A 27597-nucleotide genomic window follows, 5' to 3' on the forward strand; every position below is an offset into this window, starting at 1 on the left:
CGGGCATCGTGATGAGACAAAAGGTTTCCCGGCGAGGAACAAAGCCCCGCAGGTCCGCGGCGCTGAACCGCATCCCGAGCGCGCCGGGGGGCTGCCGCTTTGGCCGTGCCCCCCCCCGGGGTGCCCGGCGGCGGGGCGCGGACACACGGGGGGTGCGGACCCCGCCGGGCCGGGGGTACCGGCGGTACCGGGGAGGCCGAGGGGACCGAGGGGACCGACGGGGCGGGGGGGGGGGGGGGCCGAGGGGGCCGAGCCGCCCCGTCGGTCGCGCCGCCCCCCGCCCCGTGCCGTCCCGCCCCCAGCCCGGCGTGGCGGCCCTCGGGGGCGCGGCGGCAGCGGCGGCCGGGCCGTGCCGGGCCGTGCCGGGCCGGGCGGCGGCTCGGGGCAGGCCGCCCGACGGGGATGCGGCTCCCCGGGGGCCGCGCCAGCCGCTGCCGCCCCCCGCCCGCCGCCGCCCCATGGGCACCGCGCTCGGCCGGCCGGGGCGCGCCGGCGAGGCCGCGCCGCCGCAGCCCGAGGCCCCGGGGGCGCGGGGCGCCGCCGCCCGCCGCCGGGCCGCGGCGTCGGGCTGAGGGCGGGCGGGCGAGGCCGGCGGCCCCGGGGCTCCGCCGCCAGCCTTGCGGGCAGCCCCGCCGGGGGATGACTCAGAGCCGCGGCCCCTGCAGCGAAGCCGCGGCCCCTGCGGCGGCGCCGCCCGCCGCGCCGCGCCTCCCCCCCGCATGCCCGCGGCCCCCGCCGCGCCGCGCCGCCGGTGATGCCTCCGCGGGGGGCGGCGGGCGGCTGCCGCCGGCGGCGCCTGGCGCCCCTCAACGAGGACAACGGGCGGTTCCTGCTGCTGGCCGCCCTCATCGCGGCGTACCTGAGCGCCGGCGCCACCGTCTTCTCGGCCCTCGAGAGCCCGTCGGAGGCGGCGGCGCAGCTGCGCTGGAACCGGACCCTGCACAACTTCAGCCGCATCTTCAACATCAGCCTGCCGGAGCTGCGCGCCTTCCTGCGGAGCTACGAGGCCGCCATGGCCGCGGGCATCCGCGTCGACGCCCTGCGGCCCCGCTGGGACTTCCCCGGCGCCTTCTACTTCGTGGGCACCGTCGTCTCCACCATAGGTGAGCGCCGCCCCGACGGCAAGGCGCGGGGGCGCGCCCGGGGAGCCCTGCGGCCGCGTCCCGGGGCCGGCGTTACAGCCACACGAGTTTGGGGACCGCCGTCGGCGGCGCCGCGTTGCCCTGGCAACCGGGGCTCGACCGGGGGCAGCCCCCCCGATCCTCGGGGGACACCCCAAATCCTCGGGGTGCACCCGCAAATCCTCCGGGGGTCGCGGCTCCCACCCGCCCCGCGCTTATCCCGGGTCGTTCAGCGCCGCGCCCGGATCGTGCCGGGTCCCGGGCATCCCTCGGGCATCCCCCGGGCATCCCTCAGGCATCCCCAGGACATCCCTCGGGCATCCTCAGGCATCCATAGGACATCCCTCGGGCATCCTCGGGGCTCCACCGACCCGAAAGTCCGGCCACGGGTCGTCCCGGGGGGCCTGGGTGGTCGGATCACCCACCGGACTTGGTGCTGGTTTTCAGTGCTGATAAAGTTAAGATATCGGTATGAATAAAGGCATGAAATCTACAACCCGTACGTCTCGTAGCCATACAATAATACGCATTCCCAGTACATCGCTGGCCACAGCAATTGCGCGTGTCCCATCGGTGCTTAGGCATTCGCCTGATGAGCAAATAGTGGGTTTCTGGGGGGGGGAGGAATTTTGTTTTACTCTGAAATTGCCCCATTGAGAACTGTTGTGTGGGAGATCTGGTTTAAGTGCGTTTCTGGCTTTCTATGGCTTGGAGAATTGCTTTTAGAAATTGTGTCCCTGCAGAAATACCATGCTGATCTTTTCGCTCTACCAGTTTTTAAGTTTTGTAACAAGCCAATTGTCCTGGGGCTGCAGAGCAAAAATGCCATACTTTGTGTTTATTAAAAAGAAAGAAATGTACAGCTCATTATTGCACACACTTTCATTTCGTTCAGAAAATGTTTTATCAATAGTGACTAAGCTCTGTAATAGAGCTGTGATGATGACTATAACAACGTTGTCAAGTTTTGTTACTTTTTGCGTTGAATAATCCAGTTAAGTTTTCCTCTTCAAAGCTATTCGATAATCCAGTCATTAAAACACCGTTTTAACTCAACATTGTTAGGCCTTCTTTATCAAAGGAACACATACTTTTGAAAGACCGTTATTACTAAGCTGAATGGATGGAAAAAATGGTCAATATATTAACAAGAGCTGCTCTGTCCTTACACCTGCTATAGCAAGCAGAGATGTTTAACTGCAGATCTGTTCACTTCTTCTCAAACCCCAGCTTCTCTTACATGTGGCTGTTAAAATGTAAAATGTTTCCTCTTCATTTGCAAATAGCTGTTTGTGTCTCCACTTCATTGCTCTGTCTGCAATCATTTGTACCTGCACAAAGGGAATGAAAAACTCAGCAGCATTTTACAGCAATCTTGACAGGTGGAAATGGGCGAAGCGAGTATTGTATTTCTCATATTCCTGCAGTACGACCGAAGGCATCGCACTCTCTTTATAGCCAATAATGTGTGTATCTTGGGTGCAAGATGGAGACTGAAGATTGTTTTTCCTGAGCTACAACAAAGGCCCAACTCTGCCAAGCATTCACCAGGGTACTGCTTTCTCTTGGCATACGTCCTGCTAGTTCTTATTTCTGGATTCCTCACATGGCTTCCTGGGATTTCAGTGAGCTTGTGGTAGAGCAAAGTTTTGCCCTGGTGAGGAGATGCAGCAGGAAGCGAAGACTGGGCTGTGCCTTTGGGCACCGCCAAGGCTGTTGCAGGGTGCCAGAGCTGTAGCAGCCCCAGCAGGAGCAGCATCTCTTGGAGAACCTGCACCCCGAGGCTGTTGCATCCCAGCATTGCTCTTCCCAGCCATGTGCACAGCACCTGCAGAAGAGGAGCTGCTACCCTATTTCATTACTCCTCTTGCCTCTTCAGGCTGCTGCAGCTGGTAAATAGAGGCAAAGCCCATGGTGGGATCAGTTTCTTATTTATGGGCTAGGTTTCTTCTACCACAGTTGTGTACATCTATTGTTGTTCATTGCATTGGCTCAGCAAAAAGTAAAAAACAACAACAAAAATACTCAGTGAAATGTGCCAGAAAGCTATCTTGCTCACACTGCCAGCAAAGGAGAAACTAAGTGGTAGACATCAACGTGTCACCCAGGGAAGTAGTTCCAAAGCCTTTCTTTTATAGTCCCTTTCGTCTCTGAGCCAGCTCGATTAAATACCTAGCTATCTGATCTATCTTTGATTCCACTGTCACCTGAAATACCTTATTATCCTGGTTCAGAGCAATTTCACTTGTGTACATGTCACAATTCATTGACAAGGAGAAAGCTGTCTTTGCTCAACTTCACCTAGGACTACCAGACATTTAGAGTCAAAACAGCTTGCCTTCCCCAACTGCTTCATCAGCTACATATGTCAAAGCAGCTTTATTACTTCAGCCGAACACACGTCTGTGTTAGCAACACATCAGAGAGCTTCACAAAAAGTAGATGCCGTCTCTGTCAAGGTAAAATCACCCATGGGTTACTCTGTCTCTTATCTGTGAAGGATTCCAGTTTAGAGAAAACTCACCAGGCCTTTTCAAGCCCTCATTCTCCTGTCCCCAGCTCTTACTGTGATGCAGTCCGGTGCTCCTGAAGAAGTGCTCCAGTCCCTCATCCCATCCGCACAGTGCAGGTACAGGGAAAACCACCCATCTTTCTTCAGGTGCGTGGCTTGGGGAGAAGTAGCCAGCCTCCACCTGGCCGGGGACAAGGGCTGATTCCTCCATTCTTCTCGGGCAGGACTTTTGTTCTACTCTGCTTCCAGTTAGGTGCTTCATCTCTTGTATTACCTTGGCTGTAGCTCTGCACCTTGCATAATTACACAGAGTACAAGACACAGCCCCAAGCCCCCGGGTAAGGGACACATTAGCGAGGTCTTCAAGAAATGAGAGAGTTAACATGAAACATTAAGTCTAATATTTCAGCATTTTCCTGAATAGCCCACAAAGTGACTGACTTATAGTCCATAAAACACCCTCTTGATAGCACTCTGGGCATTCATGTTTTATTATTGCATTGTTTGTGGTTGAATAATGAAATGCCAAATCTATTTTTCATTAAACATGTCTAGATTTTCAGAACTATGTAAGAAAAATTTTCAGACTAGCTTCAGATTGCTTGCTGTCAGTCTACACCATTTATTTAGTCATTTCTTTGCTCTTCAAAAGGTATTTTCTTGTATTCAATTGGTAGTATTTTTGTTCTGATTTCTTTAAGGAGCAGCTGGGTGAAATATATTCTTGATTCATTGGTCTAACTGGCAGTAGACTTTGTTTTTCAGATGAGTTTTTCTCCTTCCCCAAATACAAATCACAAATAGTTCCCAGCACATTGTTAAAGGCTGAAAGCAAAGCATAACTCAAACAAGTCTTCTCCCTGGTAAAATGTTGCAAAGCCTAGCCTAATCTGTTATAGATTTTCCTGTATTCTAGTGGCACATACACATTCTGCTTAGCACATAAGGCATCTTCTGAATGTCTGAAGCCCTGAATTTCTTGGTCCACGAGTCTAGGCTCTACCCAGATTTTTTTCTTGTCTTAAATGTTAGAATAAACAGTAGGTACCTACCTATGAAAACATATTGAGACATCAGCTCATTATGAAATTTGGATTTTAATCTTCTAATGCATAAATACATTTTTCAAAATCCTTTGGAAAATGAAGTGATAAAATTGCTTTAGATAAATCCACGCCAGGCATAAAACCCAGTAAGTATTCCAATGCAAAAAAAAAAAAAAGATTTTTCAACATAAGATTTTTAAAGTGCACCCTTACAGCAGGTGGATTATTTTGAGATACAACGTGTCTGTGTGCTTGAGAAAAGGCCACTGTGAAGAAAAGGATTGAAGATCTTCACATCTTCCCTCTGTACAGCTGTGTGAGAGTTGCAGGTGTTTAGGGCATGCCCTACAGGCGTGAGTAGGATCCGTTCTTTTTTCCATGATGTATCCTGTTAAATGACAGCTCCATCCAAAGTGATGGGGAACGCTCTTCTTCACTTCTATCACAGAGAGGTGGCGAAGGGACAGCCTTGAAGCGAGGTGAGAGATAAGGCTCTCGCCTTATAAATGAACCCACAGGTAGGGAGGCCACATAATGAGAAATGTTCGGTATTTTTTATTAGCTACCAAGCTCCCAGCAGCTGCACTCACCTTGTTTAGGATCTACCCTTTTTTAATTTAAAGCCACTCCCCTTTGTCTTACCACTACACCCCCTGACAAAGAGTCCCTCCCCAGCTTTTCTGTAGGCCCCTTTTAGGTACTGGAAGGCCGCTGGAAGGTCTCCCTGGGGCCTGCTCTTCTCCAGGCTGAACAACCCCAGCTCTCTCAGCCGTTCTTCGTAGGAGAGGTGCTCTCACCATTTTTGTGTCCCTCCTCTGGACCCACTCTAACAGGTCCACATTTTTCTTGTGCTGGGGGCCCCAGAGCTGAGCTCAGGCCTCCAGGTGGGGGTCTCAAAAGGACAGAGTAGAGGGGGAGAGAATCGCCTCCCTTCTACTTCTGTGGATATAAGTGATTCCTCAGTGATTTTCCTGAGATGAAGACCTGGCTTCATAGCAATGTTTTCTACTTCCCATAGCTGCACGGAAGCATTAAATTCCTTGGGCACTACTGATGGAAATTTCATGAATGTGTGGATTTGGTTCGAGTGCTTCAAGCACTCAAAGTAATTAGTTTGCGTCTTTGCAGTTGACAGTGACTATGGGAAGCTGTACTTGGAGAACATCCATGCAATTATGTGGGCGACTTGAGGTGTCCCTGCTGAAGGGTTTGATCCGACATTTGTTAGTTTCTGTTTTGTTTTGGTTTTTTTTTTTTTGGTTTTGTTTGTTTGTTTGTTTTGTAGAAGGGGAGGAACCCTAGCACTTTCAATAAAGCCCTTTAAAAAAAATGAAATTTTTCCAGAAGTATTATTTTAATCAATCTCAGTACTTCTCAAGGCAGAAGCACAAGTTTACCTGCACAGTCAGTGGAAAGCCCAGGTTGTCTTTGTCCTGGGCAGGAGGAGTGGGGTGGGAGCAGGGTATCGTGGATGTGTGGTGGAAAGCTACCACTGTTCTCCCATCACCCCTGCCTCGGTACAACTTTTCTGAAGTGCTCTGGCCTGGCTCAGAATGTTCTAAATTGGGCAGGGGAGTGGGTTAGTCTCTACTAACCTATGTTAAGTTACAGACCTATCCAGTAAGACTGATACACAGAAAAAATGAGTATTTATGTTTGAAAACACTGTACCAAAATGAACCAACATCAGTACAGCGGAGATCTGATTGTTGTTTCATGGCTGGAGAAGCTAAATCAGTGGACACCAGAATGCACTTCTAAGCTCCCTTTCACTGTGTGTGCTCTGGGCTTTGTGGCACCCAGCTGGAGCACTGAAACCTGGGGTCTGAATGCCAAGCCCCACAGCACCTCAGAGCAGTCACCAGGAAAACAAAGCCCCTCCTTAAAATCAGGAAATAAAGAATTTACTCGTCGTGATGTGAGATGTGGTCCCGCATCACAGATATCAGAGGAAGTTTTATATTGACTTACTGTGTGGTGGTCAGGTTCAGGGCAAAAACAAATCACAGTTTGTTATTCTTTGGTTCCTTTGAGTAGCAGTATCCCTAACCTGCGTGTACTTGCTCTGTGCTTTGATGGCTTAATAAATCCAAACGCTGCCTGAAACCCTGCACGCTGTCTTCCTGGGGAGCCTAGCCAGCCCCTAGCCTTTGCCATCCCTGTTTCCTCTCCTCTGTCATTCCCCTGGATATATTCCCCCTTTCCTGGAGTTAGAGCTTACCTAATACTCCCCTGTCACCCAAGCAAGCACTCTTAATTCCTCCAGCTTCTGCTCTGTCCTTCCCAGTTAGCAAGCCCTCCACTACCGATGATTTGCTTACTTCATTAAATTTTGAATACTTGTTTTGCATCTTTGCAGCCTTTCAAGTTAATAGCTACTAAACAAGCTGAAAGTAAAGCTTTACAGTATATTTCTGTTCCTAATCACCCTGGTCTCTCTTCTATACTGTTAATCTTGCTATTGGCCCTCATTTCTTTTTTCGGTCTAAATATTTCTCCCTTTTCTGGATGTCTTCTATTTGTCACAGAACATACACGTTCCATCATTTTTTCTCACATTTACTGATGGGTCATTTTTGCAAGCATTCTGTCTTGCTTTTATGCAAACTAATTGCTCTTCATTGTCAGGAAAGAAAAAGAATTATAGGACAGATCTGTTGGCAATTAGTGTCATGTAACAATAACAACTCCAGGTGTTATGCTAGAAAATACTACGGGAAATCGTCATTACTGACTGCTTTATTAACGTACCTTTGCAGCTATTGAAGTCACTGAGAATTTTACTGCTTGCTGTAATAGCAATTATGGGTAGAGCAACAGAGATACAACTTGGAACATTTCATCCTTCATTTTTTTGTGTGAAGACAGCTTGTTTTTATTGGAAACATAGCCTCTACTTACGATACATATGAAGCTTGCTTACCTTTATGAAAAGAGATGGTTTTCCTAAAGTCTCAGCACCAAGTGCATATCTGAATGCATTTTGGGATAAGGTAGGCAAGGACAAAGAACAGTGTTCATGCTGGTAAAACTCCTTCAGAGCCCAATACATCTTAAAAGTGGTATTAAAACATTTTGTGAATAGCAGTATTTAAGTTTAAAAATTATAACCTAAGGGGCAATTGCATAGCAATCCACACAAATCAAATATGTTTAATTTTATGTTTCCTCAATTGCCTGCTTCTGCTGAAGTCAATAGTGGGTCAACCTAGAGAGCTTTAGGAAATCCCACTTTACTCATTTTATTGGCACACTAGGTCTGTATCGCATATGCAGATCTGACACTGTCAGTACTTCCTAGTACATGTCACTGCTGTAGGTAATGCACCTCCCTGAGCCACATGAGTCTGCTGATGGCAATAAGCAGTGCACAGAGCTGTAGATGTTGGAAGGTTTAAATGCAATCTTTCTTCAATCAAACAAAGAGAAGGAGAAAGAAAATTAAATCTAAGTGCATTAGATGGGGTAAAGCATTAGTAGCCTTTTCAAGTAATTAAAGCTTTGGTTTGGAATAAGATTAGAAATTGAAAGGTTTGATGTTAATGTAGGGGATTACTCGAGTGAGGCACTGCTATTACTCATGTTTAAAAATTCATAGTAAGATCTCCTTACCCATAAATGAGAAAAGCAATAATAACTTGATAACAAATCTCCTTTAGAAATTATAGGCCAATGTTCACATTCAGTCTCAAGTCAAGCAAATTTAATCACAGCAAAAACAGCAATTAGGGGAAATTTGCCCATATGAGAACTGTGTGAGAAAGTAGTTCAGTAAATTTCGATTAAAAGAATCCTTTTGGTTATTCATTATTAAATATTCTGTCATTTATTTGCTGATTATTGTGCAAGCAATATATTTATCTCCTTAGGATAAATGAAAGAAATCCAGCATCACTTGTGCTCAACATATGTATAGAGTCAAGTCTTAAGACTTTGCGGCTGGAAATGACCGCAGTGTAAAGGAAAAAAAATATGGTAAAACAGTTTGTCAGTTTACAAAAACTGTTACTGGCAGAGCTGAAATGACCAGAAAAATGTCGGATAACATCAAAATTGGCTGATAAAGTGTCTAAGGTGTTTGATATCATTGTCTTTAAAAGGAATTAAGGGAAATGCTTACTAAAGAAGGAAGAGTTACATGCAGAAGTTGAAAAAGAGAAATAGTTGGTTAGTCCAGTTAGTATTATCATCCTGTATTTCTAGTGCAGTGACTTAAAACTAGGTCTTGTGTCTTCATGAAGGAAGTAGGAGACCTGACTGAGCTAAAAGAGGCTTAAGAGTTCGTTTCTTTGCCTTCAGCTGTAACTTTTTGAAGAATGGGCCTCATGAAGGCATATTTGGACCATTAGAAAGTGATGTAGGTCTGTCAGTTTTTTGTTTGGTTGGTTGGTTTGGGGTTGGTTTGGTTTTTTGTGTGTGTGTGTGTGTTGGTTTTTTTTGTTTGTTTGTTAGTTTTTTTCATTAAATCATAACTGTAGAAGTTTGTACATAAACGTGGGGGGGAAATGGCCAAACAATGTAAAAGATTTTGCCCTGTATGTTTAGGTTGTTTTTGCCTTACAGGTACATCTTTATAGGCTACTCTTTTTAAAGCAGAAGAGCTAAGACAGCCATCAAGAAATGCAACTTTAAAAAATATCTATAAGTTTTCTGTTTTAATCCAGCCAAAAGATAAGCCAGTGATTAAAGCATATGACAACCCTTCCCGTGTATGAAGCTTGTAAAGCCCAGGAGTAACACACTGTTTTATCAAACTTCTCATGTAGAGAAATAAGGCATACACCCAAGATCACTTGTGAAAATCAGATAATGCTTTCTAACAGCTATGTCATCTCAAATTGAGTGAAAATCAATTCTCCTCAAAGGAGAAGTGTTGTGAGGTGTATTTGCACTAGAGTGGCAGTAAACATGCAGATATTCTTTTGAAGTCCATAATATCTCAGGAATATAACAAAATTTATATACCATTATTCCTTTTTTCCTGGCAGCTCGAAATATATATATTTTTTTCTACAACCTTGGGTCTGTACAGGCATCTGAAATGCAAGTTTCAGCAACGGAAGCTAATGTGAATGCTAATATTTGAAACACTCAATTTCAGATGACAGAGCATAAGCTTTTTCCTGTTAGGGTGTTGCTTAGATACACAATTGTCCATAATATATATATATATATATATATACTCAAAAACATAGGAGAAAAATAAGAGCAGAAGGAGCTTTAAGGGATGAAAAATTGCAATCTCAAGAGAAGGCAACTTTTTTTGAAACAATGTTCACATGGAATTTTATCCTCAACTATGAAGAGTGTGCGAAGGTCAGAGACAGCAGTCATGAACAGTTTCAGACAGTTGACAAATCTCAAGAGAGGAAAGGAAGTGGCAACACTTGGAGTCCATGAGCTCTACCATTATGTATATCCATAGGTGCTGAAGCTGACTGTGTATATTTCCTGTTTATCATTCTTCCCTTTTCTGCCAATTTTTGGAAATAGTTACTCTAAATTCAGAGTTGTGTTCTCTAATAGTGTTAATGTGTCAAAATCTCTATGCTTTAGCTGAGGTTCAGCAGAATGGCAAACTGAGACAGATGCTTCTGCACACAACCTGGAATGAGATTAAGGCTTTGATACAGCTGCAACAGCTCTTAAAGCAGGATTTAAAGACCATTAGCCTCTAGTGCAGGAAAGTGTTTTTCCACAGTAATATAACTTACTCAAACAACTCAGGAGTGTGTGGGCTATATTTTTCCATTATTAACACCACCGCAATTTCAGAAAACCTAATAGCAAAAATGTTTTTCACACAGCTTTTAGGATAAGGAAAGAAATAAACCAGGGAGAGGATTCTGATCATCAGACAGCCATGAGAAGCAGCTCCTGACTAGGCTAGGTCAATTCACAAGGACTCAGTCTTCTATTGAAAGAAAGGGCATACTGCTCAATGCGTTGGAAGAAAGTTTATGTACGACATATATGTTAATAGAGAAATTAAGGAAGACTGTGGTGGTGCACAGTGCCTCCATCCCTATTCAGTCTAGGGACTTAGAGTCATCAAGAATACTGCCAGCCTGTAGCTCATGGCTTTCTTTTTCTCTGTAGTCTGAATATGTAGTCTTCTGGTTTTCAGGAGCCATCCTTCTCAGAGCTTCATTCTCCATAGTCTCCTTTTTGGAGAGGGCTTCTGTCCCTCATTAGAAACCCTGTCGTGATACAATAGGATTAACCAGAAAACCCAAACGTAAATTTGCCAAAGATTTCCAGCCTTAAACCTGAGACCCTCCTTGGGTGTTCCAACTCCAGGGATGCTGGCAGGAGGAAAGAGAGCTGCGTAGCAAGGCCTTGCTGCTGGAGCTGCTGCTCGTTTGGCGGTGCTGGGTGCTTAGCACAAATTGATACCCAATTGCTCATACAACGTACACAGAGGAGCAGCCAGCCACAGCCGAGGAACCATAAAACTGATTTAGAGACACTTCTGTTTCTTCCTGGTCTTGGCTCTGTGCCGAAGCAGCTTGGCAAGAGCAGATGATCAGCCTCCTTCTGTACTTATAATAACAGCCTGTAGCAGCAAGCAGGGTTTTGGGGGGTTAGTCTCTGGTATGCCCTCAGTTCTCATGGTGTACACAGAAATGGCAACATGCGGTACAATGCAGAAAAAAAGCTTACCTGCTTCTGGTAAATTAATAGAGCAGGAGTATTGCTGCTGGTGGGGAAGCTGAAGCTCCAACACATTTTTTAAGGGCCATTTGTCACTCAAATTTACAAAAATTATACCACTTGAGCTTCTAAATGTCCCTGCTGACTACTCACTAGAAATTGACAATCTTTCTTGGAAAGCTCAACCAGGTGTGGTCATAGTAAAACACACTTAGGAAACCTGCAGTGGGGAGCAGAAGGTAAACGTATGCAGTCAGCCAGGTTGTAAGCTGTATTCTTCTCCCCTTCCTTGGGGGCACCTCCAGTGCGTTCGAGTCCTGTTGAGGTGGTAACACTTCAGGTGCTCAAAAGAAACCTCGTGCTTACCGCTCTCAGGTCTAGCACGTCCTTCACCCTAAATACGTTGCTCCACATCTGATACACAAGACATGTTCCCTGTAGGGCATGGGTGTCCCCCATGACAACTGTTCATTAGCTTTACCTTTTAGTTATTTATTATCATGGTTGCCAACTTCATATTTGGGGGGGAGGGAGTAAGGAAGCTTAGGGTGTTTGAGGATGACAAATCTGTTAACTCTCTTAGAAACTGGTGTGTTTTTAAAAGGAGTGAAAACCTAGCCATGACCTTTTAGGTGGTGGTTTAAATCACACCCAGCAGAGAAGCACTGAGGATAACTGATTCAGTAATTCGCTCGTTATGCATAGCTGTGTTTTGGACAACCAATAACCTGATTACAGTTGTGTATAAAGAGAATAAAATTGGTGCTGTAGAAAGCATTTAATAATTGTCCTCAGTTTCTTGAAACCCCTTCATGTTCTATTCATCATCTCCATCATTCTGCAAGCGTGGATTCCTTTGAATAGCAATTCTACCAAGCAACATATTTCAACAGCGGAGATGTAATGAGAAACAACAGCAGCGACCTGGCTGGCTTTTCACTATGTTCATTGAGTTTATCATAGTGCTCCTTAAGGATACAGAGCAGATTTAACATCTTTGCCCACAGTGTCTAGCTAGTGGGCAGGGTGCGTGTATGTACATTTGTGTGCACCAAATATAAGAGGTGGGAAAACAAAAGATTTGTCTTAGCCCACCCCAAGTGCAGCACTGGTTCACAAAGCAAATTTACAGCATCCCTCCCCACCTATTTACCTTGGAGTTTTGGGAGAGCAATTTCATGTTGAAAGAACTTTACAGAAGTTGCAAAACAGCTAGGACATACCAGAAGTAGCCTACCTATTAATTATTATTAATGTGGTTGTACAGTAATGTTGACAGCAAATAATTTGGCATTGAAAAAGCTCTAAAAATATGTATATTGTCTGAGCCCAAAGTGGGGTGTTTTAATAAAACTGGCTGGCAATACTGTTAAGGAAAGTAACTTTTTCATTCATAGCCTTTGTTATTGATGGGAAAATCGCAGCTGAAGTGGAAGAACTGCCTCATCGTACTCTCAGTCTTTGGGTAAAAGTGCTGTATGTGGCAGAAGAGTTCTCCATCTGCAGCAGATTGTCTCTAAGCTGTGGCCTTGTATCCAAGGCAACTGTTTCTGGATGTTAGGTGTTGAGGCGCTATAGAATAAATGAGAGGTAGCTGGGAAATTCACAGGTAAGATTCTGTCAGGAACAGTAATGATGAAATGCTAACATGTGAAAAGTGGTTGAAGGCCCTGTGCAACCTGATCTAGTGGGTGGCATCCCTGCCCATGGCAGGGGGATTGGAAATGTATATGGTCTTTAAGGTCCTTTCCAACCCAAGCTGTTCTATGAAGGGAAGGAACACGAGAACTGTAGTACAGAATTTTAGTCTCGAAATACAAAATATGATACAGTATACATCTTAATCAATAATGACCTACTGAGACTAGGGAAAACCATGAAGTACGGAACAGACATGAAATAAAATTGATTGCTTTTAGTTTATTTTTCTGTAACGTACATCTTGGGGACCAGCCCTGTAAGAGCTTGGTCTTTGTCTTTCATGAACTTCTTTCTGCCTGGAAGCAGCATTCCAGTTAGAGGGGTTTTGTTCATTTAGAGAAGTCATCTGTTTAAAATGTTATACTCAACAATTTTAGGGTTCAGGTTGTTATTTTTTGTTGGTGGTATTTTTTATTTATTTGTTTGTTTGGTTGGTTTTTTTTAATTCCTTTAAATATAACCATATTACTAAGGGATGATACTAACCTCATGACTTAAGTACCATTATACTCTGGGATTTAAAATGATTTGCCAGTTTTGCTCACCTGCTGCATAAGTACCATGGCAGGACACCTGCATGAGAAGAGCTGAGAGGCTGGCTGAGAGAGGCAGGAGTGCTATAGGCAAAGGCTGGGAAACTTCCTGCTCCCTGAATTCTTGTGTTCAATTTTCAGGTGACTAAAGTATTCCTGGTTAAAACATTTCTGGGTAAATATATCTCTACTAGAAAACTGTCACCCCTTGAATCTTAAAAGCAAGACCAACAGGAAACATACTGCAGGCACATACGTCTTTGCAAGTTTGTCAAGTTTTGTTTCTTGCTTCAATCACCAACTTAAATACATCGAAATCCTGATGAGCTGAATAGTAACCACAAAACTTGTTATGCAAGTCAGGGAAAGGGACTCATTAATTGCCAGCACTTACCCATGAGAGACTGCAGAAGTATAAGCATTATCTGAGAGTTTTTATCAACTCATCTCTGCTAATTCTGTTTGTCTAGGGAGCATTCATTTCATCAAAGAGATGAAACTTCAGCTTGTGATTTTTGGCAAACCATTCATTTTAATTATATGTGGTTATTCATAGGTTATTCATATGGAATATGAATTCAGCTTTTTGACTGAATCTCTTTGACTGACATCAAAGAGAGGAAATCAATGCTGCCATTGACCTAATAGCGACCCCTGAGGAGCTCCATTCATCACTGATCTCCACTTGGACATTGACCCATTGAACACTCAATGGAGTGCAACTACCCAGCCAATTCCTTACCCACCAAGGGGTCCATCCATCAAATCCACGTCTCTCCAATTTAGAGACAAGGATATCATGCAGGACAGTGTCAAATGCTTTACACAAGTCCTGGTAGATGATGCCAGATACACTGTTGTTCTTTGACTGAAAAATTCGAAGCAGGCAATTCTGGCTGTATTAATTTCATCCAGGCATCATGATGTGCTGAGCCTTGAGAAGGGACTGAGCTCAGTTGTATTGTGATGAACATACCAGAAGTAACCCCTCTTGATTCAAGTGGTGCTGAGGGGACGAACACAACTGACAAAGGAAGCCCCTGTAGGAAGAGTGCATGAGTGCACTTCTAGCTGCAAACTGCTGAAAGAGCATGTGATACTGCTGTATTTACCTGTTCTTACTGTCTGCCTGTTTTATATATACCTTAGTGCTCTTGTTACAGCAACATGTCCTTTCATCTTGCATAGCTATATAGTGAATTTTGGTAATATTATGCTTCAGAAATCTTACTTAAACAAAATGTATGAAAAATATATACCACCTCTCATGACTAATCACCAGAAAATACTAAAAAAAATCAGTGCATTTACAATTCCATCTGAACTGCCACTATTTTTTTTAAATTAATAAATGTGTTTAGCCATATGTGTGACAATAAACCCATTTATTTTGATTGTGATGGTCACAATGCTTACAGTGAAGCACATGTTTAACTACTTTTATTAATGAGGCATGGGCTAACAGATGTCTTCTCTGTAATGAGCTGGCCATGTAGTCCTAGCTGGCAGCCACAGGAGACTCCCCAGCTTCTGGCAACCACTAATGGATATTCATTGCTAAATCAGAAGGCTCCTGCAAGCAGCTAGACTGACCCAGAGAACAACTTCACCCCATAGAAGAGGAACTGAATAAAAAACTTCTCATTCGCCCTTATTGAGTCTGGGACCAGCAAGGTAGGCTTTGTGAAGTCTGCTTGAAAGGTAGATTTTTAGCACAAGAAAATAGAGATACTGTGGGTCTAGACAACATCTAATTACCTCTGTGTAATTTATTTATTTTTTTTGTTCTTTGGTACTATTCTGCAGATTTTTCACTTCCACATATTTTGTGAATAAATAGGTTTTGAGCAGCAATCTCGACTCATTTATGGATAGGAAATACTTTTTTGTTTCTGTTTAAAGGTGCATAATGATGATAAACTGGATTTAATGATTTCATTATGTGTGCATTATCTATTAAATACAGCCCTTCTTACTCTTAGCAAACTTTCACTGATGTGATCTGATATTGATGTTTACCTCCCTGAATATATTACTTGCTCAGCAATTTTATGTAACAATGAGGTAAAGAAACTTCAGCTTGTGATTTTTGGCAAACTGTTCATTTTAATTACATGTGGTTATTTATTCATGGAATGTGAATTCAGTTTTTGACTGAATTGGTGAGTATTTTTACAGGGAAGAATAGCAGTAGCAAGGGTAATACCTACAGAATTAAGTTTCAGAAGAATCTTTTTGAGATACTTCATGAAATATATGCAATTCTTTTTCATAAAATGACTGGTATCAGCAAATAATGTGGGACAAGTTTGCTGTGTTTACTTGCATAAAAATGTGAGATTGTTTTACATCATTTGCACGTTTAAGCATCTACAGCTACAAGGCATTACTGCCTATATATAAAATTATGTATATGAGTAATGGCAAAATCAATTCTTATAAAGAAGAGAAGAATTAATAGCATTCCTAGATCTTTCTAGACTTTGTATACTGTGATTTGTTTGTTTGTTTGTTTTGTTTAACTGTGCAGCAGTGTTTTACCCTGCTGTAAGTATCCATCTGCAGGACCATACTATTCCCAGCCTGCCAAGTGGCTCTACAATGTAGCTATCACACCAGAATTAAATGAGATCGTGGCTTTTCCTTTGTTCTTCGATTGTACCAGGTGGGCTAGGCTCTCTTGGGATTTGATTTAGACTTTACAGCAGCATTATTCTTTGAATAACGTTCAATATTTGAGAAGTTTTGTGTTTGTTTGTTTTCCATTATGCAACCTGAAGACTTCCATCTTCTCAGCCACAGGGGTGTAATCAAACTTTGATAATAATAGTGTTACACTGATTTACAGCTTTTGAATAGACAACTTTTTCAGCAGGCCATGGTGGTTCAGGCACGTAGAAGCAGGGAGATGACCTGATTGCTTCATCTCACCACAAAATGGCTTGGGCTCAGGAATACTTTCCACCTGAATTTACAGTGGGGATCTTCATTCCTTACACGATTTTGTGTTGACCTAACCTAACATAGAAATAGCACTCTTTCTTTTGTCCAGTGAGACAAGACCTCTGATAAGTTACATAAATCCTGAGGTCATGCATGAAAAACTGTGACATTAACGTTGCTCATTTATCTTCACACCTTAGGTTTTGGAATGACCACACCAGCAACAGTGGCTGGAAAAGTATTCCTCATCGTTTATGGGCTTTTTGGGTGTGCCGGGACTATCCTTTTCTTCAACCTCTTCTTGGAGCGCATTATCTCTCTCCTGGCATTCATAATGAAGGCTTGCCATGAGAGACAGCTGCGAAGAAGTGGTCTCCTACCTCCCAACTTCCGAAGGGGGTCAGCTATGGCTGGGGTGGGCAGCCTCATCGGGTGGAAGCCATCAGTTTACCATGTGATGCTGATTCTGGGAATTTTTGCTATCACCCTTTCTTGCTGTGCGTCTGCGATGTACACGTTGGTGGAAGGATGGAACTACATTGACTCCTTGTACTATTGTTTTGTCACCTTTAGCACCATTGGCTTTGGAGATTTGGTAAGCAGCCAAAATGCTGTGTACCAAAATCAGGGATTATACAGATTCGGAAACTTCATCTTTATATTAATGGGAGTATGTTGCATATACTCTCTTTTTAATGTCATCTCAATTATGATCAAGCAACTCTTGAACTGGGTGTTGAAAAAATTTGAATGCAGATGTTGCCCAAAGTGCCATAAATCAAGTGCCCGCCTTGGACGTCGCAACGCCATCACACCAGGAGCACGCCTGCGTCGGCATAAAATCTCGATGGACACTGATGGACAGTACGACAGTGACACTGAGGGCAGGAGGCTCTCCGGTGAGATGATCTCCATGCGGGAGCTCATGGCATCAAACAAAGTCTCCCTGGCCATTTTGCAAAAGCAGCTGTCTGAGACGGCCAATGGCTACCCAAGAAACGTTTGTATCAATACAAGACAAAATGGTTTCTCTGCAGGGGTGGGTGCTCTAGCCATCATGAACAACCGCTTGGCAGAAACAAGTGATCGTAGGTAGAGTTTTTGAAATGCCTTTTTGTTTCCTTAATAAAAACGATGACTTAAGGAGGAATTATCACTGTAAACTACTGGAAAGTTTTAAATTCAGAAACAGACAGTATTCATTGGGCGTCCGGCAATTTGGTTTCTCAAGTTTTTATGTATTCTCTAATATGCAGTAACATATTTACCGTAATGTTACGATTTTCCCCAGAGAGGTTGTGGGAGGGACTTGGGTGTCTTTGATGAAGAATCTGATGCAATTTCAGAAGAAGGGTGTGCATTGTTATGATGCTGCCAAAACCAACATCTTCCTCAGAAAATAACCTCAACCCAGACTCTGGGTTAAAATGCATTCTGGGCACATTCAGTTCCAGATTCAAACTTGGGGGATAAGGGTTGGCTAAACCAGTATCTCACTTTGTTGAAGTCTGGATCTGACCCTGAACTTTGTACTTGATGTTCTTCACCAGTTCCTCATACCAGGCCTGTATATAACATACATGTAGGTGACTGCAGTTATACCAGCTTTAGGGTGATTGTGCTTCACTTCAATAATCCTATTGACCTCAATTGCAGAGGATCATATTGACTGAATTCCCCTAACTGTCAATGATTTTTTTTCAGCTAGTCTTGTTTGAACCACTATGTGCTACCTAACTATTAAAAGTCAGGGGATTATCAGTCAGAAGAAGCATGTTGAAAATGTGCAAAACTATTCCTACCTACTGAATAAGCGAAAACATACCAGAGAAGACAGTATTCATCTCTGGTGTCAAATGTTTGCATTACCACTGAAATATAAGTTAAACTGTTTACTATTTACATTACTTTTACATGAAATAGTCTGATAAAGTGAATGTAGGCTCTCTGTCATCATAAATTTGTATCTTTTACTTCTACAATACTATTGCAGGGGATCATGCAAATAATTTCTTTGCAGTTCTTCATGGGCCCCAGCACTGTACTTGTTTTCCACAAACCTGACTGTGAAAGTTCTACAAAAGAGCTTTGCTTTGGAGATCCCCCAGAAGCTGACTTCTCCCAAAATGTTGATATTAAATCATAAATTGGCCTAAGGCTGTTGCTACTGTTTTAACTCATATTTAATCTGTACTAGCCCAAACTGCTAAAGAAGCATTTTTAAGCAAACCTGGCCTAAGTGTGTAGTTTACCATGACAGAGGGGGCAGAGGAATATCTGCAGATTTCTATCATAACTATTTCCAAAGCTCCGGATCATTTCTCTGTTCTGTACCACGTCTTTAAGGATGTAAAGATAATACGAAGGCTTCTGTATATTTCAGCAAGAAATACAACTTAAGGTTGAAGCCTTAGGCAAGGTGATGACTACTAGGCTGGCTGTTGAAAAAAAATAATGAAAAAGCTGATGGAAACAGACTAGGAATATTAGAAATGTTTGAAAATACATCTGTGGAGTTTCATATAGTTATTGTGTTACTGTGTTTTGTATGTGTTTGGGGTCTTCCTCATTTTGTTTTCTTTTTAACTTGTAGGAGTGCAAAACATTTCAGAATTTAACCATGGAAAACTGACTTTTAAATAAAGGTTTTGCACACTTGAGACTGCCAGCTGAAGGATGGCAGTGACTGTATATTTTGTCTAAAGGAGAAGGAATCAGGGCAGCAGATAGACCATCCCATGTGACTCTCATATCATAAATGTAGTCACAACTTTTATCAAGATGCATCTGGCCAAAAACACTCAATGATGTTTGCATTCTCTATCTACCTGATACAGAATCCTATTTAAGAGTACTTGGCATGGCAGAGACTGTGTTCAAGAGGCATTCATCTGGCAGGAGCTTCCTTGGTGACAGAGACCCCCAAAGCCGCATGTGTCTTTGTGCGCACTCTGTCTCAGGTGCTACGTTTGAGCAGCCTTTTGAGGAAGCATACAAAGGTCAAAGTGTTTGGTCATGCTAAGTTGAAGGCCCCTGAAGGATTACTGTAAGCAGGATGTACAGGTGCAGGTCATGGTCTGGGGAAAGCTCAGAGACCCAGTTCAGGAAGGTGACTTCCAGAGCCACAGGGGCCATCTTTGGGAACAGCAGAGGCAGGGAGCCAAAAGAATTTGTTCTTTCCCACAGGACTATCTCCAATGATAGATCTCTTTGATTATTATGATTTATGAATTAGTATATTAAGACCATGTATGGTGTGCTGCGGTCTCTGCAGCTAGACCACTCTTAGGATTGTACCTTTGTACCTTTGCCATTGCATGGACTCATTGAAGAGAAACCCGCTGCGTGAAGTGCAGCATGAGTAGAGGCAGATGTGCTTTATTCCAGCAGAATTACTTAGGTTTATTGTTATAAAACTGAGTGCAAATGCATTAACATTCTGTGAGCCCAGGAGATACATTTTTATGATAGCAAAATTGCAAATTAAGGGGTTTTATTTTTTCAGTAAGTTGCTTTTAAAGAGTAAGAATTATAGCTATGATTAGGGACATGTTTAAATGTTTGTAAATTGTTTTCAAACTACCTGCTCCTGCCTGGGAAATGTGAAGTAATATGGAGTTGTGCATACACCTGTTCTGCTATTGCTGCACTTTTCTGAGTCCACTGAGTTCTGATTTACATGTTACTGTTTCTTATTGCCTTCATCTGATCTAGATGCTAGACTGGACCCCAGAGGAAGAGCATTGTAGGACCCTTTGCAGTTCCTATTGACATCAGGGGAAGTTGGATTGGCTTTTAGAACTGGGTTCCCAAGGGATTTGGACATCTGATTGCTACTGTGTGCAATTATGTCCAGTGTCTCATTACTCCTGAGATCCTTGAAAACCTTCTCCTTAGCCTCAGAGGGATGTAAAGAAAGCACATGCCTTGATTTCTACCAATCGCCCCATTCCTTGCAGTGCATATATCCCCACATAGTGACGTGACTCAACCACAGGGACACCCCAGCTTGTGTCTAAACTCCATAAAAATCCCTAAACTCACCTGACTCATCAAGCCCAGTTTACAACAGTGTTCAGAGCCTGGCTACTGAACTGTGTCTCACTGGAGAGCTTATGAGAAGGGGTGGACTTACGGTTCCCTCATATTCAGTAGCCAAAGTGTTTTTCAGAGATACATGAAAACCAAGTTCCAAATCCCTAGACTTCTGCCTTCTATTACTATCTGAGCATTCATCACCCATGTGCATGAATACATGAGCCAAGAGGACACAGGAGATTTGAAACTAGTTTTTTCACAGTCCCTCCTTCTCTTTCTTTAGCTTTCTCATGGAAACTTTAAGCTTGCAAGGCTTGAGCAACTATCTCCTCTCCTTTGCTATGTACGATTCTACTCAGTTCCCCACAGCAGCCTGTTTCTTTTATGAAGTAAACCCTAAACTTGCACTAGGTGCACCAAGTGCAATTTTTCCTGGTATTTCTTCACAAAGGAGATACCTACAATACCCAGATATAGGCTGAAGCACAAGAAATCAGAAGGAAACTGAAGGAACAGAGTAAGAAAATGAAAGCACACTGCACTAGATTGCACTTTCTTTTCAGGAAACTTGGGAGTTATATTACAGTCTTAGTTTTTTTTTTTTTTTCAAGTTTTATTTTTGGACAGCCAGAAAGTTAACTTAGGGTCTGCAAGTTCATCTTTCTTTATTCACCCCTCTTTGCATCCTCCCCCAGAGCAGCAGCAGTGATCCCTGCTGGCTCACACCCAGTCATCTCAGTTGCATGATGAGCAGCTATACAGGCAGCACAAACTGTAACTCAGCTCCAGTACCCCAAAATGGGCTTTTGCTATTTAAGCCTGAGAAGAGTGTTCACAAGCAGCAGAGAGCTGCAGGACTTCTCTGTGAGCCAGCCACAAACGAGAGAAATGGTTGCACAGGCATGAACTGCTCAGACCTCTAACAAGAAGGGAGGAGATACCGTGTTCACCTGATCCAAGTACTAATATCTTGCGGATAAGAATTAAAATTTAAGTGGCAATTAACAAGACCATGAGCATGAATTCTCTCTTTCTGCTGGAGCTCAGGACAGAACATTTACAAGGAATAGTTTATTGTGAAACTAGTAGTGTTTAACATGTCATTACCTTTACTTCTTGGGGTTTGTCTTGACAACTTTCAAACCAAGTTTCAAGTCACACTGACACATCACTAGATTGCCACTGTTTTCTTCCCATCTGAAAACACACTTCATGTTTTGTGAAAAAAAAAAAAATAGATTGCCTTTTATTTCCTTGATATGTAAAGGATGTCCTTCAAACAACACAAAAAGTTACAGTGAAACAATCTCGTTGACCTCCATCACAGATAGCAGTTTTGGAAGGACAAGGCTGCAGTTTAACTTCTGGTTTGCCTCTCTCTCCTCTGGAAGAAATCTTTCATAAGTAGCTCCTGCTAACAGTAGCAAGAATTTCAAACGCACTTTAGGCAGTGGTTGGAATAAAGCAGCAAAACTGAAAATGGAAAGATAGCCTGTTATAACTGGTATTTTTGCCTCTTTGATGAGTACATGCTAATGGATAGCCCAATTGTCATCTCCATTTGCAGCCAAAATTATTACTGGAAATAATTCTCACTTTTTTGTGTTTTTCTAACTTCACTTGAAAAAATAGTCAGTGCCTAATTATTCCAATGAATGTTCAACACTAATTTGAACAAATTCATACTTGGTGTGATGCTGATTGCTAAGCAAATTTATGGATATGGCTTCTGCTCTAATTGGAGTACTAATGTGCCTTCTCAAACTAACATACATTTTCAATGTTGTATTTAAATAACACAAGAAATGTTATGTCACGGAGTAAGATCAATTAGGGCACATAAATATTTTATTCACATGAAACAGCTAGTGAGGTGTGCTTCGGGCATTTTACAACCAATACCCAAATTCTTTTTTTTTTGTGAATTCTTCCATTATGAGCTCACGATCTGCTTTTGTGCGTAGTCACAATAGCAAAACAGAAGCACTACATCATCTGTGGGAAACGGATGGCCAACTCCCCCGAGATTTGACTCACAGGATATGCATATTAATATATGCACAGTAAGTGGTTCATTATGCCTTACAAGCATGTTATGTAGTGATGGCACAGAGGTAAGGCTGCTTCAGTTTATGTGACCTCAGTCAGCACACAGAGCCCAATAAAGATGCATGCCTTTTTTTTTCTCCCTTTTTCTTTAATAATAGTTAACATCCACCCCTTAATTAGAATATACCTTTAAAAAACAACAATTTCCCTAAGGATTTTATACCCATAATGTAAAACCCAAGGTCATTTAATTTATTCCTTCCATGGGAAAGGACAGATAGTGTGCATATGGATACCGCTTATAGCAGAGTACCCAGTACTGGCGACTTAGCACAGGAAAAAACCCACAGACTTCTATCAAAGAACAGCAAGTGTACCTTTAGCAAGGGACATTGCCACCTGTTTACCCCCTTTTACTTCCAAAGCCTTGAGATGTTCACACCTATCATAAAATCTCAGACAACATCACAGCCCAAAGTAGGTCTTGGTGCATCACAGGCTCATCTACCTCATCTGGAACATTAAGAGACATATTTTGTGAGCAGCAGAGGGAAGGGAGCGGGGCTGCACACTTACATACACTCTGCACTTCATCCAAGAGGAGATCATTGTAATGGTTGGATTTCAGGATGACAATGACCAAACCTACTGCTGAAAAAGCAACTATGCTGCTCCGCTACATGGATGAGCAATATTTTATGTATAGTGCAGGCCCTAGTTCCCATGCCTAAGGTCCCCATCAGTCCCAACACCCATGGCACACTCTGGCACATGCCAGCCAGTTCCCAAGCCTGCACCAAGCACAAGGAAGCACTGGGTATGAGGAAGTCAGTGGATTTTAAACAGTGTAGCATTGTAGTACAAGTCTTTTCAGGATTAGACCCTCCAGCAGATGGTGCTTTGTCAAACCGTCTAAGAAACACAAATAAGATGTTCCCATAATCCCTTTATATTTCCCAGACTGTAAGATTACTTTTCAAAGGCAGCAAGTCAATTCAAAATAAATGCCTTTATAACAATACACAATCACCGATAATTCTGACTGTGCAATTCAAACACCAAGTATTTTCTCAGTGGCTGTCATTTTCTAATTTTTGTATTAGAAAATCTGTTTTACTCCTTGCAAGTAAAACATATCCAGCCATGAGCAAGAATTCAGCTCTAATTTCACTGTAAAAACCTCAATATCTAAAAGCACAACATCTGAAAAATATTTGGGCTTCTTTGTGTGTGTGCAGATAACGTTTATTTACAAAAATAAAAGATGCCATCCCTTTACTTACACAGATACACGATTTTTTAGCTCACTGGAATTCTGCCTTGTACACTTCCTGCAAAATTCGTAGTTGCAAGTTTCAAGCCAGTTCAAAAGGACTTCAGTGATAAAAGAATATATCTGCTCAAAGGTATTCCTGTTTAATTTTATTTTTTTTTAAGGGACACAGCTTGGTAGATATCTCTAACTGAACTGGTATTATTATCTCCTATTGTGAATGTCAGAAGAATTTTTCTTCTTCTGTTAATTCCGTTGTTTTTTGTGTTTGGTATTTGCTTACTGCTGTGCTTCAGTGTGCATTGTGAAAGGAATGACCCATACTGTTTCCTAGGTGGTATCACTTTCCCCTTTGCATTAATTGCAGACATACTTAGGAGAAACATTGAAATCAGACACTTTTCTGAACACTTTTGTTTTAAAAAAATGTTTTATAAATTCTAGATTATGAGTATAAATTATTTGTAATGGTTGAAATTAGCAGACTGGATATTTTTCCTACCAATAGAAACTTGACATTAACTCAGTAAATGATGTTAAAGGTACAGTTTTATATAAAAAATTATTCCTATTTTATCCAGTTTATCCAATTTGTGTAAAATTTTTAACAGAGAGTAAGACAGATGTAAATCCCATTTGGAAAATGCTCTATTCCACACACTCCTGCTTATGAACAGAACTTCTAAAGGGATTAAAACTGAGCATACCAGATCACTGCAAACACAATTGCATTGACAAGCTCTCAAAACTTGAATACTTTACCTGTGTGGCATCTACAAAATAAGGGCATACTAATGTAATTCTAATTCAGGCGAATAAACAGAAATACTGGAGTTCCACTTTCTGCTGGCCATTTTTATCAAAAAGACCATTGGTAAAAAGCTGCTGTATCGAGGATGGTTTACTGACTCAGTGTATACATGTGCTGTGTTGTTTGGTGCTTCTGAGAGTGAGAAAGGCAGCTTGTTCAAGGTCAGCATACGCAAAGTAACTCGGAAGAACAAAGCTTTCGATGTTAATGCTTTCCACTATTTCAGGCGAAAAAATGGTGCCGATTAAAGGAATATTTTCTTCGAATTTCCAACATAAGGAAGTAGAGAAAGGCCAAAAAAAGTTTACATGACTGGTATTGAGCCACTCCTGAGGGGCACAGCAAAGCACTGCATGTGTTTCACATACTCCAAATGGTTTCTGGCTGTCCTTGAACTTGGCTGTTCCTGAAAATTGAGGGTTTGGGGCACAGGTGTAGTTACTGACTCATTTTACACTGGAAAAGCAGCTGTGCTGTGATCTTAATTTGCCAGTTAAATGGATGGGATAATTTGTTTAGGCTTCCTGTATGATGACAGCATGTATAAATATTACAAGATGAATCAATTGCCCAGGCTGGTTATTTTCACTAAGAGATCTCTAACAGTAAAAAGGGAAGAAACATCTTGTCATTTAACAATTATGTTACAGCAAGTGGCAGCAGTCCCCTCTAGCCAAGCCTTTCTCAGCATGGGTTTCATGAAAAGCTGGCCTTCAGCTGCCGTGCTGGTTCTGTCAGACCTGATTGCCCAAACATGTGCAGGTAGCCCTTTTGATGGTCATGGTTTTGCCAAAAAACTAACAAAATAAAATATATATTAAAAAAGGAAAAAAAAAAAAAAGAAAGAAAGAAACACCAAATAGCAGCATCTAAGAATAGCCAAATAACCCAAATAATAAATCAAAATAAAACAATACTGATGATCCATACAGAAGCTGCTGTTGGTAGCAGCCGTAGATGCTTTCCCAGCACTGAAGGAAATTTGGGTTTAGGAGAGCAGAAACTGGATTTTTAGGGTGCTGGACATTGCCCTGCAAACAGCTACGGCAGCACAAATGACACTTCATGAAAAAGCTTTTGCAGATGTTTCTGCACTGTTAGGGAAGGTTCTCATCATCTATACCAAAATCAGAAGATGACAGCAAATTGTACACAAGCATGTGCTTTTTACAAGAAACCTGTCACAGGTAATAGCAATATTAGCTGTGGCAGGTCCAGGTGTGCATCAATCTCTGTTTCCAGACAGACAAAACCCTGAAAACCTCCCCTTTTGTTACATTCCTCCTCCACAAGCTGTTCACTCACTTTTAGCAAAATTCACCTGTCAGGAACTCCCACTTGTGTGGGTTTGGTGATGACAGCAATTTTAGAAAATGCTTTGTGCACTGCAAGACTGTCACCCCCGGGACCTCAGATTGAAATAACTTTCTACTTCCAAAAGTGACAGAATTGGTAACTTAAAAGAGTGGAAATTCCCTTTAGTGTGGTACCCAGAGCCTTCTGGGCTACCCTGGGAGCCTGGTCTTCCCGTGGGTACTGCTGTGTCTTGTTTTTTTTCCCATTGTGAGAAATGAACAAAGATGTTCCTTCACCTGCTGACTTCGGTCACCTTATTCCTAAAGAGTTGAATGATGAGGAGATTACATAAATGAAAGAGCTGGGGGGTTCTAGGAAGCAAACGCTGCTCTCCATTTTCTGCTCTCCAAGTGCACTTGTCTGAATCTGGAGTAACTTCATTGAATTCCAGGTAGTAGCCAGCCTAATTAAACTTACACAATTACTCTTAAATGTATGCTAGGAGTCAAAAGAAACTATATGAATTTTACAGCACAATTTCAGTTTTGTTTACTGAGTCAGGAGCTGAAATAAAGGAATATAAATTCCTGTAAACCATTGACCAGAAATTATAGATATTTATCCTCTTTGAGATGATGCTTCCTAGCAAAACATTACGCTGAAATAAACTTCAAAACTGAAATCTATTTAAGCAAGTGACATTTTAAAAATGATTTCGTTCTGGGTTGAGAGGAACTTTCCCTCCAGCACATCCAATAATTGTGAGTGCTTTTAACTAACCCACCTGATTGTTGATGTCAGCCCGTGATTTTTCTAGTGTAAGATCTTTGAATGTAGAGGACTAAAAGCCATATACCAAGCTAACTGAACTCAAATCTACTTGTGTGTTATATACAGCTCGCAAACAAAATTGAGTGGACGTTTTTGGCTCCACACCCCTTCATTCACACGAGCAGGGTTACGGCGCTGGGCGGCATAGAGGGCTGGCGGTCAGCTGCATCACCGAGTGGTGCAAAGGCACTGTCCGGGGGTGCACAGCGAGTGACAACCCCGAAGAACCTGCTCACCACGCTCAGTGGACATGCCTCTGTGGTTTTAACGCTGTGCTACATAGCCAGTTAAAATTGCTGTACCTCTGGTAGGGTAGCAGGTTGGAGATGGCACTTGGATTGTTGCCTTTAACCTCTTACAAAGACTCTTGAAATAAATAAGAGAAAACGCTGCCTGGAAGATGTGTGTGAGTATTATTCTCTTTGGAGGCAGCACTACTGGTGTTGCTTTTGATTGCATTTGATTTTCTTTCTCAGAGAAAAGTTCCTTCATGTGTGAAGCATGCTCATTCACCAGCGTACGGTTTGGTAGAGCTCGGGGGGTAACTGTTGTGACATGCTTATAATGCACACGGCTACCATCTAGTAAAGACTGCAGCAAACCCATTCTTTGCTTTGCAGTAACACAGAAAGCAGATGGAAACTGTTTGCTCTGTAAACAGCTATAAGGAACTCCAGCTCTATCTCCCTGGTTTTCGTTCAGATCAATAGGATCCTTCTGTCCAAGGTATTAAGATAAATCCAGGAAATTTTGGTATTGATTAAAGAGAGACATTAAAAAAAAAATCAA

General features: G+C 42.5%; 1 protein-coding gene and 1 long non-coding RNA gene across 5 annotated transcripts in view; one reads left to right on the top strand and one right to left on the bottom strand.

Annotated features, from left to right (window-relative positions):
* LOC136790341 (uncharacterized) overlaps positions 1-985 on the bottom strand; it is a 63962-nt gene extending 62977 nt beyond the window's left edge. Inside the window, exon 1 of the long non-coding RNA XR_010830088.1 lies at positions 860-985. This is a non-coding gene — a long non-coding RNA (uncharacterized lncRNA). The remainder of the gene's footprint in view (positions 1-859) is intronic.
* KCNK12 (potassium two pore domain channel subfamily K member 12) lies at positions 618-27207 on the top strand. Of its 4 annotated transcripts, none has more exons than XR_010830084.1 (3): positions 618-1103; positions 16711-24003; positions 26875-27207. XR_010830084.1 is itself a non-coding variant. In XM_066993573.1 (3 exons), exons 1-3 carry the CDS (start codon positions 755-757, stop codon positions 26889-26891), a joined length of 1254 nt encoding a protein of 417 aa, XP_066849674.1. In that variant the 5' UTR covers positions 618-754; the 3' UTR covers positions 26892-27207. The 4 variants fall into 4 exon arrangements, 2 of the variants coding, with proteins under 2 accessions (XP_066849674.1, XP_047934443.2); XR_010830085.1 differs by lacking the exon at positions 26875-27207 and having other exon boundaries at positions 16711-22611; positions 23885-24703; XM_066993573.1 differs by having other exon boundaries at positions 16711-17598.
* The last annotated feature ends 390 nt before the right edge of the window (positions 27208-27597 follow it).

Source organism: Anser cygnoides, chromosome 3, assembly GCF_040182565.1.
Source record: "Anser cygnoides isolate HZ-2024a breed goose chromosome 3, Taihu_goose_T2T_genome, whole genome shotgun sequence".
Lineage (NCBI taxonomy): Eukaryota > Metazoa > Chordata > Aves > Anseriformes > Anatidae > Anser > Anser cygnoides.

What these genes read in the sequence shown, in the direction of transcription:
- KCNK12 (XM_066993573.1), top strand. Translation starts at nt 755, where the DNA reads ATGCCTCCGCGGGGGGCGGCGGGCGGCTGCCGCCGGCGGCGCCTGGCG. An exon ending in CACCGTCGTCTCCACCATAG is followed by an intron (nt 1,104 to 16,710) that starts GTGAGCGCCGCC and finishes TTCACACCTTAG; the next exon opens with GTTTTGGAATGACCACACCA.